Source organism: Vespula vulgaris, chromosome 3 (genome assembly GCF_905475345.1).
Source record: "Vespula vulgaris chromosome 3, iyVesVulg1.1, whole genome shotgun sequence".
Taxonomy (NCBI): Eukaryota; Metazoa; Arthropoda; class Insecta; order Hymenoptera; family Vespidae; genus Vespula; species Vespula vulgaris.
The window spans coordinates 11,209,778-11,227,510 of NC_066588.1; the positions used below are offsets into that span (position 1 = coordinate 11,209,778).

The 17,733-nt window shown below is 26.9% G+C and overlaps 4 protein-coding genes across 18 annotated transcripts in view; 1 reads left to right on the top strand and 3 right to left on the bottom strand.

The window, feature by feature from the left end:
* Window positions 1-426: 426 nt before the first annotated feature.
* On the bottom strand, window positions 427-3,179 carry LOC127062392 (clathrin light chain). 8 transcript variants are annotated; one of them, XM_050990492.1, is made up of 7 exons: window positions 3,020-3,179; window positions 2,327-2,483; window positions 2,008-2,085; window positions 1,851-1,955; window positions 1,652-1,763; window positions 1,305-1,316; window positions 427-788 (listed from the first exon to the last, which is right to left on the bottom strand). In XM_050990492.1, the coding sequence occupies exons 2-7, from the start codon at window positions 2,475-2,477 to the stop codon at window positions 608-610; spliced, it is 639 nt and encodes a 212-aa protein (XP_050846449.1). In that variant the 5' UTR covers window positions 2,478-2,483; window positions 3,020-3,179; the 3' UTR covers window positions 427-607. The 8 variants fall into 8 exon arrangements, with proteins under 8 accessions (XP_050846449.1, XP_050846450.1, XP_050846448.1 ...); XM_050990493.1 differs by having other exon boundaries at window positions 1,851-1,940; window positions 3,020-3,178; XM_050990491.1 differs by having other exon boundaries at window positions 1,851-1,940; window positions 2,008-2,127; window positions 3,020-3,178.
* Window positions 3,180-3,597: 418 nt separating this feature from the next.
* Window positions 3,598-6,654, bottom strand: LOC127062389 (peptidyl-prolyl cis-trans isomerase FKBP4). 2 transcript variants are annotated; one of them, XM_050990479.1, is made up of 6 exons: window positions 6,491-6,654; window positions 5,725-6,061; window positions 5,506-5,626; window positions 5,184-5,431; window positions 4,597-5,106; window positions 3,598-4,123 (listed from the first exon to the last, which is right to left on the bottom strand). In XM_050990479.1, the coding sequence occupies exons 2-6, from the start codon at window positions 6,058-6,060 to the stop codon at window positions 3,956-3,958; spliced, it is 1,383 nt and encodes a 460-aa protein (XP_050846436.1). In that variant the 5' UTR covers window position 6,061; window positions 6,491-6,654; the 3' UTR covers window positions 3,598-3,955. The 2 variants fall into 2 exon arrangements, with proteins under 2 accessions (XP_050846436.1, XP_050846437.1); XM_050990480.1 differs by having other exon boundaries at window positions 3,980-4,134.
* Window positions 6,655-6,858: 204 nt separating this feature from the next.
* LOC127062386 (uncharacterized) lies at window positions 6,859-11,327 on the top strand. Its single transcript, XM_050990468.1, has 4 exons — window positions 6,859-7,488; window positions 7,572-7,718; window positions 8,044-8,118; window positions 8,235-11,327. The coding sequence occupies exons 1-4, from the start codon at window positions 7,351-7,353 to the stop codon at window positions 10,998-11,000; spliced, it is 3,126 nt and encodes a 1,041-aa protein (XP_050846425.1). The 5' UTR covers window positions 6,859-7,350; the 3' UTR covers window positions 11,001-11,327.
* A 971-nt stretch (window positions 11,328-12,298) lies between these two features.
* The window catches only part of LOC127062387 (protein kinase C and casein kinase substrate in neurons protein 1), a 51,575-nt gene continuing 46,140 nt past the window's right edge, over window positions 12,299-17,733 (bottom strand). For 5 of the 7 annotated variants that reach the window (XM_050990470.1, XM_050990472.1, XM_050990469.1 and 2 more), the window contains 6 exons: window positions 16,783-17,009; window positions 16,562-16,682; window positions 15,416-15,526; window positions 14,283-14,449; window positions 14,010-14,170; window positions 12,299-13,846 (listed from right to left, as the gene is read on the bottom strand). In XM_050990470.1, the coding sequence (XP_050846427.1) occupies window positions 13,734-13,846; window positions 14,010-14,170; window positions 14,283-14,449; window positions 15,416-15,526; window positions 16,562-16,682; window positions 16,783-17,009 (900 nt within the window). In that variant the 3' untranslated portion in view covers window positions 12,299-13,733. The remainder of the gene's footprint in view (window positions 13,847-14,009; window positions 14,171-14,282; window positions 14,450-15,415; window positions 15,527-16,561; window positions 16,683-16,782; window positions 17,010-17,733) is intronic. The other 2 variants (XM_050990473.1, XM_050990474.1) reach the window with 2 other exon arrangements.

Here is a 17,733-nt window from a genome sequence, read left to right on the forward strand (position 1 = left end):
GTACGCATGACAATTCCGTTTCAGCTATTAATAAATAGTGTAAAATAAATATTTTTTAAAAATAAAATAAAAATGTTATCAAAATTATGTCTTCTTGAGGCTTGGAAACTCTAATGTACATATAGTAAATAAGCTATATATTTTATACCCTTATTACAAAGAAGTTATTTTTTTGAACCAAAAAAATATTAATAAACAAAATAATTTCTGTGATTAGTTCTATGAACAATAATTTCAAGGTAATTAATAAATTATTAACATAAAATATGATAGGTAATGATTTATGACATCATTTTTATTAAGTAAATGATTATTTTCAAATGTATACTTACTTTCAAAGTAAATGATAATTGAGTTAAAACAAAAGAAATTTGAGTTTATAATTACTTTTAATATAAGTTTATGAAAATATTTTTTCATTTAGCATTTTTTACTTATCATTAATAACTTTTATTCACAATAATAGTACATCTTTTATTAACAGAACACTTCCAACTTATTGTTTTGATAATATGATCGGAATCTGCATACATCTTTCCTCATTATTTATTATTAATGTTGTTTTTCATAATACCTATAATTTGTAAGGTAAGAGCTTTCGATTCTATCAAACGTTAACAGGAGCAGGTGGTGTCTGCTTTAATTGCAAAATAATTGAGCGCATTCGAGATACATCTTTGGAAGTACGAGATGATTTAGGATTGAAATCACATAGCTTCGCGATACGTTCCCATTCTGTACCAGGCTCCACTTCGTCAGCTTCTGCAACGAATTGCTTCTCTGCATTCCTATTAATAAGAACGCCAAATTATTTATAATATCTAATCATATATCATCTATTTTATAAGAATATTCATTAATTCCTATTCTTTTTATATACAATTCAAGCATAATTCATTGTCCATTTTATTTATGTGCAGGCATTATTTTTATCTTTTATAAAGTGGGTGCCAGTATACATGCACTTAAAAAGGCTATTACAAATTTTTTAGTAAACGTGTATCAATTATAATAAATTTTAACATTAAAAAAGATAATAAAATATATTGGCAGATTTGTGCATTACATGTAAATATATGATATACAGTACATTCTTTGTAATATTACAAAAAAATTTTAGCTTCCTAGAATTTTATTTATATATTTATTATTATCTATTATTTTTAATATATCTATTACTTAAAAATTTTCTATACCTGCCTAAGCAAAGCCACGTTGTATAGCAATTTAATGCAATATGCATTACAACTATATGCAATCAATAATGCTATTATATACATGCAATTAAACAGATTGTAACTTACTTGGCTGATTCCCTAAGAAGCAGAATAAAAAAATAATGTATGTATATATCTATATATCATACTTATTCAGATAGCCTAAAATTAAGTATATGATAATATTGAACTACTATAAATAAATGTAATTAAAAATATAGTAACTGATTGCATCAAAGAGTAAGAACAATATTATTACAACATTTAACTTATATACCTGTAGTTCTGTTTTGCATTAATATAAAGTTAAAGTCATTTGATGAAAACATAAGTAATTTATATTAAGAGGAATTTTTTTAGTGTCTGTAATTACTTATAAATGTTAGATTTCAACTACAGAATATATATCAGATATATAAAAATATAAAAATTACCTGTTAGTTGTTTTGGTTTTGCTAATTGCCTCTGCATGATGTTTATACCATTCTTCTAATTCTTTCTTTGCAGCTTCTCTCCATTCTTCTTTCTTCTTTTCTTCTTCAGCATCTAATAAATGTATAATTTTTAAGATGAATAAAATATGTAGCATGTAACCATAGTTAAATCATAGTTTAATCTAATTATTACACATACCTTTTTCTTCGAGACGTGTTTTCTGTTCTTCTCTCCACTTTCGTATCTTTTCTGGTTCCTCTTTTACTGGTGGTGCTGATGCTACCGTATCTACAAGTAGGTTTTCTTTTGTTAAATTATTATATTTTTATCAAATTCTTATGAGTATATATTTTACCTAGAGCAGGTAGTGTTTGAGATTCAGTGGGCTGTCCAATCGTGTCTATGATTTCGAAGCTACCTTCGACATCACTACCTGGACCAATTTTTAAATTGCCAAAATTTCCAGGTAAATCCTCTACTAAAAATAAACTTAATTATAATATACTACATATAAAATTATTAAAAATACAGAACACCTTTGAAGTCAAATATAAGATATAATTAATTTATAGTTTAATTATCAAGAACAATTTCATATTATTTAATATTCATAATTGCTATCAGTCAATTCTATAATCAATAAATAATAAATAAAATGATATTTATTTATTTACCTTCTCCATTAGTAGCTGCAGCTGGGATAGCCATAGAGACAGGAGGAATTTCATCTTCTAATCCTGCTAATTGATCTTGTTCTCTTGCTAGAAATTCTGCGGCTGGATCTACTTCCGTGTCGTTTACAAAATTGTCACCAAATGCATCCATGATTACCTAATTGATTGAATATACATTGTACGTTATAAAGATTATATTCTCGTGGAAATATTAATGGTATTTATGTTATAAACTTTAAATAATAAAAGTATATATAAAAAGAAGTCTTCAATAGATCAAATAATTTTAATATCTTGTATTATAACATTATATATAATTTAACCAATTTTATAAATATATATAATCGTTACGTATTTATTTGGTAATTTAACCATTGTAATGATTGTAAAGTTGTATGTTTTATGTTAATAAAAAATATATATCTATAAAAAGCTTAGTATCACAGGTTAGATTTCAGCACATGACAAATTATGAAGATTAATGATAATTAAAGAAAATTATATGTTTATAAATAAAGCAAATATCCTTAATTACATAAAAATATTAATATAATTACAAATGAAAGTATATGATTCGTTATAATATTATTGTTGAAATTATAGAAGAAATATTTTTTTTAAATACCCCTCAATGTTCTTTTTTGACTCAGAAATATTAGCACATACTAATCTTTATTGTTAAGAACTACTTACGTTAACACCCCTTTTTTTAACCTTTTAGATTTCTGTGAAATGTCAATTATAATTTGACAACGTCAATACCACAATGCGCAATATACACATGCGCACGACTACTAACTGTAAAGCATAATTTCTATAACAGTTGAATTGTCCATTCATAGTATAAAACAGACGAATCAGCGTGACTGTATACTTTCATTGACATTTATGATTGGTTTAAAGTCAAATTTAAAGTGCTAATTGAATTCTTGTTACACTTTAAGGCTATGTTTGAATTGAATAATTACTTTCCAAACGGTCATTTCTTACTTATGTGAATTTATTTATATAAACGAATTACATTCGACATACTTAGCAACGAATTGTAATTTATAATTAAAAAATATTTGTATAGAAGATAATAAGTAATATCTGAACAGGATCATTTCACTTCTTTTTTTATATATTGTTTATTCGTAACTGTAACGTCATCATAATGAACAATATGTGTAAGAAATTCTTAAAATTTAAGACAATGTAAAATATATTTTATCATAAACCAAATGTCTTATGTTATATTTAAGATAGATAATCATAAAGAAAATCATATCATAATTTAATACTTTTTCCAACATTATTTTATTAATGAATATTATTAATGAATTCAATACTCATTTCAAAATGGATGATACAGAATGTTTCCCTAATCAATATACGCACAATTATATTTCCAAATCTGTATGGTCATTTGAAACATAAAACTATTAAAATGATGAAAAATACAATTGACTAGGTATGTATTATATGTATCAAATTGATTATAGAGATTTGCTGGCTCTTAACGTGAAAAGCCTTCATGACTTTTTTTATGCCCAGTACTACCCAAAGGCACCGTAAAATATCGAATAATAAAATTTAACGTTGTTGGCAGCAGAATAAGGCAGTGTACTGAGAGGGAGCAGCAACTGCTTACATATTTTGAAATTCTCCTGTGCCGTTAGCATTAAGCATGAGAATATTTGGATTTTCCTTTTCAAAGGCAGTTGCATCTCTACCTCCAGGTCTCTCCTCTTGTCCCCATTCACCCAGAGCTCCACGCATTACATCGGGTTGTTGTCGCAGCTCCTCCTCTTCCTTCTGCGACATTACTAACAGTTTATGGTCAAAAGTAACAAAACAATTAATAATTAATAACAAAATCATTAACACGTGATTATTCGTTGATCAAATACGTGATTATATTCTTTGATTAAAATCACAAAAATCTCTATTCTCATTGTCATTAACACATAGGTATTAATATTTAAGTTGCATCGTAAAATTAACCATAAATATTGAAACAATATAAATACTATAACATTATCAATATTTAAAAATTCATTTTACAGAAAATATAATTAAAATCATACATTAAAACTTAAAGAAATGCAATGTCTACCAAGATCTTAATACATTATTTATGAATAATGAATATGATTTAAAATATTTAATTTTTTGCAATATTTGAGATAGACATAAATGGAAGCAAATTTTAATTTTATGCAGAAAAAAACAAAGCTTACACGAAAAAGATATTTGTATTGTATATACTATTGTTATTTTTCACAAACCTGCTTGTCTTCTTGTGCAAATTTATCAAACATATTTGCATAAAGTTTCTTTTCTTTTGCTAGTTGTTTCTTAATAAGATTATTACAAACTATAATTTGTTTTGAAGCAGCTACATTTTTTGGTTCTATTTTTAATACTTCTTCAAAATCTTTAATTGCTATTTCAGGTGATGCAAGCGCAAGATAAGCTTGTCCTCTTCTAAAATATGCTTTCTCATTTCGTGGATCTAACTTTAAAGCTTCTGAGCATGAATCTTTAGCTTCAACATTTTGATCAGTTTTTAAATAGCACAATGCAAGATTCAAATGTGTAGATAAAAGAAGACTATCGCTCTCTGCTTTAAGTTCATTTTCAAAGTTTTTATCATAGCGTAAAAAATCTAACACTTTTTTGTACATTTTGATAGCTAGATTGTATTTTCCAGCTTTGAAGTAATTTGTTCCTTTATCTTTCAAAAGTTCGGCTTGCTCTATTTTTTGGGATCCATTTAAAGACCAACTTTCTACGGCCTATGTTAAATTTTTGATATAATTAGGATAAAAACTAAAATAGAAAATATTTAATAATATTCTATTAAAATTATTACCTTTTCAAAGCTTTTTAATTCTACAATATACTCCACATCTGCATTTGGTGGAATGTTAAATTCAGGTTTACCTTCCTTCTTAAATGCATATTTACTTTTTATTTTAAGTTTAGATTTTTCTCCACTTTTGAAACTTTCAAGAGCTTTTTCTACACCCTTTATAATTCCTACATCCTCTCCTTCTCCAAGGCAAAATTGTACATCTCTATCTTCAAAAACTTCATCCTTGTACATTCCAGTCAAATGTACTATAAAAGAAAAATTATATATATTAATTACTTTAATATGTAAATATTATAGAATATTTTAATATCACACATACTGTTTACTAATGATCTATCACGAGGAGTAACATAATCTTTTCCTGGAGTAATTTGAAGTCTTTCGATGCTTCCATCTTTATCGGGACTTAAATCCTCTCCTGACCAATCAATCATTTCGATCTGATAATCGATATAAAAATTATAAACTAATTACATATATTATACTTACTATAAATATTTTATTTTTATATACTTTCATATTAAAAAGTTTTCTTTACCTCGAACTTAAGAGTCGTATTAGGTTGAATTTTTGGAGGACTACCAGTTTCTCCATATGCATACTCAGGAGCGCATGTTAACATAGCGATTTCACCTTTTTTCATCGTAGCTACACCTATATCCCAAGCTTTAATAACATTTGACATACCCAAATTAAATTTGAATGGCTCATTGCGATCTCTGCTAGAGTCAAATTTAGTTCCGTCTAATAACGTTCCCGTATAATGTACTGTTACTTTGCCTCCTGTTATCGGAAGTTCATCACCAACTCCTTCTTTAAGGATTTCTTTAAGAATACCGCCATTTTTCGCAGGAGAAATATCTACAGCAGCCATGCTAAAAGAAGATATATTATATTAATAATTACAAATATAAAATAAATTAAAATATAATAAATATTAATAACAAATAATATATGTATCTTGTATAACAATATTTACTTCAAAATATAATATTATTAAGTATCTTCTTTCGAACGTAATTATTAATCGTTAATTATATTCAATTATTTACAATAATAATTACATTTAAATATCTGTAAGCGTCAATCATTATAGTGTGTGACAAAGAATGAAATATAAGGTACAACCAAATATATATAAAAGCTAAACAAAAAGATTTGCAAAAAATGTATTCTGTATATTTTATGTGCATGAAACGGCAATGACGATGTATATTAAAATTAAAATAAATTTGCATATATTTGAGTATATATATGATATAATAATATAAAATAAAATCATGATAATATAAAATCATACTTACATCGTTTTAAATTAAGAAAATATTGTAAAATTACGAATAAATTCTTTTAAACAGATCAAATCATTCAACATACACTGGATGATTCTAGAAAAATAACTTCTATCACGCTCGTGGAGTTACCGCAGTCGTCGTTTGAATAAATCTCATAGAACTTACTAGAAAAGTATAAAAGTCGAAGTTTAGTTGCGAGAATTTTAATCGATAATTCTCGCTACTTCGATTTATCTCCTCTCTCGATTATTTTTCGATATCAATATATTACCCATCTCGTAAACTTTGTAATTAGAACTTCGATAATTATCGGTTTTCCATTCAAATTCAGAATGTATAGTGTATGAATTTATTATATTGTAATTTAAGTTATCCAACAAACATAATACATAATTATATATATTCTATGATTTAAAATTATGGAATTAATTAATATGTGTTTAATAACTAAAATATATTTCGCAAAGAGAAACCTGTTAGTCATCGTTTGAAAACTCGGTGTGTTATATTTTTATATTCTATATCGTTTCGATTAATATAACTCGAATAGATATCAATTAGTATACTGTGCATACGTAGAAATATAAACGTATAATACAATTATGTAATTAAACCGATTATATAATGAGAAAATGAAATATTATTTTTGGTTAGATTTTTTATAGAACATTTGTAGAACCGCCATGTGTTTGCTTTAATTCTTAGAAATAATAAGCCTGAAGTAAGGTTAAATGAATTATATCGATAGTATTATCAAGCTATAAGGCTTGTACACCCGCCACATCGTATTCACTGCATACTTCAAGTTTCTCGATACCATTTGATCTGCAAACGTATATAATATCGTTCTTTCATACGTAGTTATAAAAATGCCGAGAAAACGGAAATTACCTAATCTTCATAGCAGGTGTCGTATTTGTCTTGCCGAAAATGGTTGTATGAGTAATTTATTCAATGATAAGCTACAATTGCAAATCAAGGATCTTAGCAAGTGTACCTCCATTGATGTAAGTTGTTTATAATCTTTCATTATTTTATCAGTTTTTTTTCATCAGCTTTTAATTATCATATTGTTTTATGTTTTATTTAGATAAAAGATGAAAAGGGTTTATCAAGTATTATTTGTCATGTGTGCTTATATAAATTGAATATGTGGAGTGAATTCAAAGAGCAATTTATACAATCTAATGAATTATTATTGAATCATTTGGAAGTATCAGAAGCATCTGATAATACGGTATGTATGGAAATATTAAATTTATATCACTAACGTATATTATTAGTAACGTCTAAGTAACAAGTTTCTGTTAAAAAAGTTCATTGAACGAATTATACTTGTTGTTTTTTCTCTTGTCATGTTTTTTCATTAATCATTTGATTCCTTATAATCTTATAGATATTTAAATAAAATATTTCGTATAAATTTGTTTGGACAATTTACATTAGGCTTTTAAATATTGCCTTTTGTTTTAAAATATTGTCTTTTTTCTCAATTGCTTATTTATTGTGATAACTGCAAATTTAAAAACTAAAATCTAAAAACTAAAATCAAAATGTTTTAGATATCACAATTTAAAAGAAAACTTGCAGAGTTGCAGCAGAGTAGTGAAGACAGTTTATCTGATACTAATGAAAAGGTATGGATTTATTTAATATAAACAATTGTTAGATTTTAAGAATAGCATATTAAATTTTATAAGTATTCTTTAAAATATTCTTTGAAATAATATTTATTAATTTATAATTATTTTAGAAAAAGTCAAAATCAGAGGTTCCTCCATTGATACCATTGGAATTTGCAAATGTAGATTGTATTACAGATCAGAATACACTAAAAGAAATGTACATATCAGAGGACGATCCTGCTTCTTCGAAAGATTCATCTCAAAGAACGAATGACATTATTAATATGAATAAATTTGAAGGAACAAATGAAAATGAAGGCAATAGTCAAATAAAACCGTCTTTAGTTCCAATGAGAGTTAAATCTTTGAGTGGTAAAAGAGGTAGAACGACTGAAAGAAGAAAAGCTTCTACAAAACGTTGGGTAGCTAGAAAAAAAGCTCTTTTAGCAGCAACAGGAGAACACGCCTCAGACACTGATTCTGTAGTCTCCGATGATGCACAATTATCACCTGTACAGAAAGCAAGGGCAAAAACAAATGCAGATAAAGAAGCTGAGAGACAAAAGCGATTAGCCAAAGCACTAAAAAATTTAGAAACTAATATGAGTAGTAAATATAGTATTAAACACGAAAGTGACAATATAATTATAGAGACAGATTCTGATACAAGAAGAACAAGATCTCAAGCATTAATGAATAGTGATGTTCTGTCAAGTGAAAATAAAAGTATATCATTAAAGCAAGATAGTACGCAAGATGAAATGAAACAAAACAAATCATATTTACAAAGTGTCATGGAGAAAGAAAATTCTCCTACTGATATCCCAGAGTATGATATTATCGATGAATCTATTACAAAAATTAAATTGCATAATGATATAAAAACATTTTTGCCACATTCAGTGAAATCAGAATTAGAAGTTGGCGATGTAAAGTATGTTGTAACATCGACGTTGGCGTTAACTGAGCCAGAATATATGAACAAAACACAATTAAATAATTTATCTAAAGAATCCAAGAGTTTAAATATGGATGAAAATAGTCAAGAAAAAAATACAGATATTATCGATGCTGTACAATTGCGTAGAATTCATCCAGCAACGAGTGATTCAAGTGATAAAAGGTTAATCGAAAAATGTTTGAATATAGAAGTAGAGGGAACAGAATTAGAAGTTTTAAAACAAGTTCAGCTCGAATTAGCTACCTTTATTGATAAAGAGGTGAAATATAGATTATTTGGTATAAATAGCAACGATATGAAGAATGATGAATTACAAAATTTCTATAGTTCTTCTTATCAGGCATTAGATCAAAAATTAAAAAGTATAATTGAAAAGACAATAAAAAGAAATATCGAAGCATCATTTAAATCATTTGAATTTTCTAATCAACAATCTAAAACTGTTTCAGCAGAATTCGTAAAATCAGCAATGATTTCAAAAAAATTTCAACCTACAGTCGTATTAAAAGTTTTAGATCTAATTCAGGAAAGTAAATGTCATAGAATTAACAATTTACACGTTCTTGATCAGCATAAATCTATAAATACAACAAATAATTCTTTTGAAATTTTACCTAATAAACGAAGAAGAATGCCATCTAAAAAATACAATGATTATAATACATCTACTATGGACTCGGATTCCAATGGATCAGAAGAAGCTACATCACACAAGTTATCTACTCAAAAGGTATACGCATCATCTGTTAAAAGGGAATCAGGAGTAAGGAGTAAACAGTCAATTGAAAGAAATTCGAAACATAACATCTTGACATCAACACCTGTTGCAAAAAAATCTACTGTTGGATTTCGAAAAAGCGTGGAAAATCGTAACAATGTAACGAATGCGGAATCAGCAATAAATGCAAAACATATTTGCGGTATTTGTAATCTGTCTTTCAACGATCGTTCAGAGATTGAGGTACATATGAAATCACATAAAGTGGAAAATACTATTCCACGACATAACAAACATAAAATGATGCGTTGTAAAAGATGTCATGAAATTGTGGAGGCTCGATTCGTGAAAGCACATGTATGTCGTTCAATAAAGCAAGTACATAAATGTTATGTATGTAATGTTGTATTTAGAACAGAAAAGTTATTAGCACATCATTTAGAAAGTCATGATCAATCGGAATTTAATATAGAAAATATAGCAAAAATTGATTCTAAAAAATTGTTAGATACGAGTAATCGAAATGCTTCAATACTTGTTACTACAGTGAAAGATCAAATTAAAAAATCTATCGTAGGTACTCAAATAAAAGCAGTAGAAAATACTTCGTTAGAAAATATATTAACTTCTAAAAGTGCAAGATTAGATGGAATTAAAAGTGTGGAAAAACCTAAAAAAACTTATACTTGTTTTGTATGTGATAAAATTTTTACAGATGAAGAGGTACTCAAAGATCATTTACAAAAACATTGTGATGATATAAGTGAAGATGAACAAAGTATAGGAAAAGAACAATATCAGTGTGCAATTTGTGGTGATTCCATGGAATCTGAGGATGCACTTGGGATTCATGTAGAAAAACATCTTTTCGATGATGAAGACGACAATCCTAATCTTATTACAATAGGAACTGAAAACGAAAAAACAAAAGAATCATCTTATCAATGTATACAATGTGCAGAAATATTTAATTCGGAGATGTTATTGGAAATGCATATGCAAGCGCATGAAGAAGAAGCTGCGATAGCAGAATGGGAGAAGCAAGGAATGAAGGCATACGAATATCAGTGTATGATCTGTGATGATTTTTTTGAGACTGAAGAAGAATTGTCTGAGCATCTGGATGTACATAATGGTAATGCACATGTATGTCAATTATGCGAGAAACCATTTCCAACACTTTTAGATTTACAACAGCATGTTGCAACGCACTGATGTAAATATGCACTTCAACTTTACTTTTAATTTAATTCATAATTATTAATATATATTAATATTTGTTTAATATAGCAACATATGATTAAACTTTTCGAGTTTTTTTTTTTTTATATAAGATTATGTAATAATAAAGATATTAATAAAAATAATTATGTTAATGTTATGAATGAACAGCAAAAGTTAAAGAAAAATGCAATATAACAGAATGATATATATTAGATATACACACACATCCACACACATATAATCATCTTCCTTAAAATATCTATTAATTAATTATATAGTTGTTTAATCCTCATATACATGTTTTATAAGATATATATATATATATATATATATATATATATATATATGTATGTATATATATATATATATATATATATATATATGCATATTTCGGATTTAAAAAAGTTTTATATCGGGATCTAGTTTGTTTAAATTTAGAATGTAAATTAACTTAAAAAATGTAGAATTTAAGTAATATTAGAATATAAATTATAATACATTTTTACTATTAAGATAAAATATATACTACTTTGCATTTTGTGAATTTAATATTTGTATGTATAGATTTTTTCTGAATACAAATATTCTGTAAATATATATGTATAATTAAACTTATATTTTGATTTTTGAAAGAAATATGTGTGTGTATGTTTATAAATGGTAAAATGTTGATTCATTTTTACATAAATACCTTTATATAAATAAATATATAAAACCAATATTTTTGGTTGATATTCATGTGAATGAATGTAATCATTTTACTTGTATATAATATTAAATACAACTCTGATTTTTTCCTACAATATGATTGCGTGGAATTAAGGATGTGCTACATAACTACATTTAATATTAAAAATATTTTTTAAATAATTATGATTAAAAGAGAAATAAAAAATAAAATAAAGGATTGCATATGGTCATATTTTGTTAATTGCTACTTAATATAAATTGTGAATATTAATACTGCAAAATGTAGTAAAAAAACTTGGAAAAACAAATATAGTTAATGATGTATTATTTGTATCTTTTAATTATCGCCCCTAAAATGAAAGTATTATTAAAAATATAGTATATATTTTATACATAGGACGTTTATTAGATATACATAGTAAATTTTATACAGAAGGTAAATTCTACATAACAATTTATGAAGTTATGGATATTCTTCATAAAACATGATTTGAAGGATTAAAAAGTAATTGATTACAATAATCAGTCATAGGCTGAATTGAAAACCTTACTATATTCTACTTTATTTACATAAATATTGTGTACAGAGACACATGATTTATTCATACTTAATTTTTATTTTTGTTAATATACGTCGTATATCTGATTATTACATGTAAAATAATATTTTTAGAAACCAAAATACATATTTCAGTCAAAATCAGTTTTCGACTTGTATTAAATATTTTGAAGATTGTTATGTGGTAATTATAATAATAAATTATAATACATGGCTTTCGTATATTTTAGGAAAATTGTTTTTTTTTTTTTTTCTTTATAAAATCTTCCAATGCAACTTTCAAAAATAAACATCTAATAATGATTTAAGGAAAATTGCATTATAAGTGTACATAACACATTGGTCCTTTAATAATGTGTTCTTTATAATGTTGAATAACTTATATATTTATACTTTACAATGTAGGACACACATGCTATAATTCACTTCACTTGTGCTTACGTTTCAACTTTTCGATGAAAACATAAATAAGATGACATATATTTTCATGATTGTGTATATTCTTAATAAGGAATATACAAAATTTCTATTTTAGAAACAAAATTAATTTACTTTGAAAATAACATTCTAGTCTTATTATTTTTATATAAAAAGACATTATATATGTACAAAGCATATTATATATGTATATGGAAGTGATAGTGTGTTAAACGTTCGATATTTAAAATGCTTAAATTTATGCAAGAAAAAATGACCAATACTTTTCTTAAGAACAATGCTAGAATCATTGTTTTTTTTTTTTTTTAAATGATATTTGAATAACAAAAGAATATTCTTGGGTCCCGAATTTTTGTTATTTATAGTATATATTTAATTTAAGTATATTTTTAAAGTATCCTAACATACTTTGTCGCATACACTGTGACATTTTACCTAATAACTTCAAATATTACTAAGCTCTTAATTCTATTATGTACAATGACACCATTTAGATAAGTGTAAGGTTTCAAAGGTACTTTTTTAATAACAATAAATTAAATAAAATTTTTGTCTTCAGCCAAAAGATTCTTAATTGTAACAGTAATAGTGTGTTACAAAATGAATGACTGTACATTACTCGAAGATCTAAGATTTGCATACATGTTATTCATTTTAATTGTTAATACTAACAATGAATTTTACTAACTTATCTATCTAAAAAAAACGTATTAACTGCAATTGGAGATGTTTCGTCTGAGATCTTTTTAAAGAACTCATTTCATTGAACTATCTTTGATATAAAAACAGAAAAACAGTCACACAACGTCACTGCTTTTGTATTCACAGTTTTTGTGAAATTTTCAGCTTATGCAAACCGTCGTGTCATGCACGAAAAAAATGTAAGTTTCTTTTTCTAACAAAAATAAACTTTTTTGATGACATTGCATCATCGAAAAATAAAAACAGAAAACAACAAAATAACTAGATTTTGTTTTTTATAATTTTACTTGTTAAGTAACCAAGAAAGAATCTTAGAAAATTTAACTTTGCATAAACTATTGAGATAATAACTCTACATAATTTGCAGGATAAAGACCAACTCTACCATCTTTCCTTCCTTTACACCATCCCTGTTCATCTTCGTCTTCCAATTTTTCAAATATATCACCTTTAATTAATAAGAAATGTTCAACGATGAATTCATTTACAGTTCGTAAAAAATATATATTATATGAAATTTTATTATTATTAGTAAAGCTATTAGTAATGAAATTCTAAGAATCTTAAATTAATGCAGCTAATGAACTGTGGACGCAATATGCAATATGTACCTTGTTTAAAACTGAGTTCATCAGCTTCTGCTCCTTCGTAATTATACAAAGCTTTAACCGGAACCCCTGGCTCTCCACTGTCTACTAATGGTTCACCACCATCTTCATCCCATTCTTCTTCCTCAAATGGATTTGACTCCTGCTTTGTATTGGTACCATTCCTAAAAATTTAACACAAAGAACATAATTTTCAGATTAAATCATTAAGTTTTTTTCTATGATATTTGTAACGCATACATACAACTCTATATTAACACAATTCGTTTAACTTACGTGATTGTTGAACTTCTATTAACTCCGCTACTTTCGTGATTAATTTTTTCAGAAGATTGTTTGCTCGAACTAATAGTATCTGTTTTACTATCTCCATGGAGTCCATCTGTTGATATAACACGACCAGCAGACTTTGATTTTGATTTATGATTGACTGGTGGGAATTCCTATATTGATGAAGAAATAGTAAGAAATAAAAATTAAACTCATATTTACTTTCATTTTTTGTGTAGAGTAGTTGTGCCTTCAAAAATATATAAACACATTTGCTTGTGTATGTGTATTTGTGCGTACAACCAAGTATTTAGCATGTATCAAATTATCTTATTTCATTCATATAGCTTTTAGTGATAAATGTATATTTACATACATATCTGTTTTGAAAATTTGATCGTACAATATGAAACAAAGATGTTAGAATGACTCGGAGTTATGAATATATGATTGCAGCCCAATAATAGTACAAAATGCATTTAAGAAAAAATTCTTATCGAAAGTTATATAATATATACAAAAGTACGCTATAATATAACATACTTATATACATATAAGAGAATTGATAATATGAATTGAAAATGAATAAATCTTGCAATATGGTAAACATTATGACAAAAGCAAAATGTAAACGATTTAAACGTAGAGATGATTTTAGTACTGACTCCCTGACCAATTTAAAGAGATACCTTGAACTTGATGACGCTTAGTAGTACGGTAGTAGACCTGTCATATTAAAATCACCTCTATTTCAATGGTTCTAAAGGTTGTACTTAAGTGCACCTGTGATCGATTTAAGAAGAGTTACTTCGTGAGTAAGCGTGAAGCAGATTATATAGTTAAATTTAATCAATCAAATTAGCGAGCGAGAAGCTATGAAAAATAGAAAAAGAAAGCCTATTTTCAGTGAGCTCATGCGCCGCATTGCCATCCACCGCTTGTAGTATGCGGGCTTTGCACGCTTTGTAAATTCAACTTGTAAAAGAATTCGTGCTTCTGAGAGCGCTATCATTCCTCCGTTAAGGCGAGGTTTAAATGTGCATGTTCTACGCTAGATACACGATATATAAAGTATCATCTCATGACAGTTAACAAGAAAAAGACGATAGGTTCTCATGTAAACTTAAACAAAACTTTACATGCAGATCCTCGCCGACTGGTCGCTGATTGATGAGAGTGATGGATCCAGCTGGAAGTGCCTCCTTTGACTTCGAACCCTTGGTGATGTCACGGAATTCCTCTGTGTAGTCCTGCATAATAATAGCAACGCCCAAACAATCACATGCATGCATTCCGGAAAGTCTTTGTGGGTTTCTATCTAAGCTTAAAAGATCTTCGTCGTAGCTGAGATTTGATAAAATAGAAATCGATTGAGAAATTTATTTAAGTGGGCGGATAAGGGGACTTAGCTTTTCAAAGCATGACGTTACTCTCTCAACGTTATTGACCTTTTGACGTCAACGAATTGCTTGTATAGGAACAGGGAATAAGCTTTCAACTGCACAAATATTAGTTAAAAACCAAAACAAAGAAAAGATATAATAAATTTATAACCATCAACGAGCGTTATATTTTCTTTATATAATATTATAAATTATGATATAATAATTAATATAATATTATTATTATATAATAATAATTAACATAATAATATAAATTATAATATTATATAATATTGTAGTATTGTATTAGAGAGATATGCTGTACATTTTATATTTTTTTTTTGTAAGCTGATTGATGATTAAGACGAAATGAACAAAACTTTAACATCAAAAAAAATAAAAAAAAAAAATAAATAAAAAAATAGACATAAAAACATTTTGTTAAGCTTGCAAAAAATTTGACAAAAGCGTATTCAATGCTGTCATATGCTGACACATAAATTGATACACGATTATACGACATCCATAAAATTAGACGATGAAAGGTCATAGACGTTTATTGAGAGCAATATTTTTCTTTCGTCTCCGCCCTATTACTTTCCAGAAAAGTTTTACTTTAGATCAATTTATTACATTTATCATTAGATATTTATAGAAAAGGTAATAGACATGGATCATAAAAAATCCTGTCAACAAATGCTTCATCGTTAAGATATATATGATTATAGGTAATAAAAATTGACACAAGTTATAACATAACGATTATATGTATAAAGAAGAGTAATAGAGTGATATATAAAACCCACGCTACGGCTATGCGTTCTCTAATGGCAGATTTCCAATTACGAGCAGAAATTTGCATGCATTAGTGTCTCTTTTATATACATAGAATCGATAAATTACCTCAAATTGTGGCCAATTCATAGCCATATTTACACCATGATTATTAGACCACCATTTAAGATCCTTTTCATGATCCGCATTGTTAATAGTATGATAGAATTCTTCGTATATTTGTGGAAGCCTAAGAAAAAAAAAAAAAAAAGAAAAAGAAAAAACAAATCACGAAAGAAATAACAACATATAAAGATAATATCTTTAAGAACTTTTTAAAAAACACTTACACTGGATCCTGTGATATATTGAGGCACTTGTGAATACCAAAAAGAACTTCCTTAAAGAATTGAAGTCGTTGCGCCTCCATTTCTTGACACTTATCAAAAACTTGCGACATATCCTCCATATATTTTGGATTATACTGATTTATTTCTTGAAGTGCAGCTTCATATTTTTCTTTCGCCTTTTGTACTTCTTCTTTCGTCTTCTGCACCCTGTCCTGCATTTTCTTGACCTGTACAAAACGTAATAACTATTACTAAACTCGATCGAGTAACGTGATTTATAACTTTCAAGATAAATCGAAGGTAAAGATCTTAGCAGAAGTATGTTGGCACTTTGATAATGATGTACGTTCTTATCAAATAACATGTTTCTGCTGGTACAACTGATCTCTCACCAAGTCTACTACTAATTCTTTACCTTCCAACTTCTTCGTACTGTAAACAAAGCCGTAAAAATGCCTTTTTTATTTTTTTTTTTTGAAAATTATCGCATTGAAAATTCGATCAGTGAATTTCTAACATTTGAACTATCGTTACTTGTGCTAGCAAATCTAAAAAAAATTATTATCGCTCGTTGTATATAAGTATACCATGAAATTGCTAATTGAATTAACAGTGATACGAATAAGTAAGCCGATACTCATTACCACTACAACGTTCATAAATGTGCATATTTCGTGCGATTACAAATGTAGCTATAAAGTGAGCAAAGCCTTGCCTTACGAGATAAGAGAAGCAACAGATATGTGCATGATAAGCCGATAACAAAAAAAAAAAAAAAAAGAAATGAAAAAGAAAGGAATCATCAAATTTACGTAAAGACGATTAGAAGTATAATATATGGTTTAGCTTTAATGGAGGCCAACGGAAAAAGAAAAGTGAATGAGAAAAAAAGAAAAAGAAAATATAAAAAGATATATAATGCCTTTCTCTTTTATCTATGCCGGCTTTACT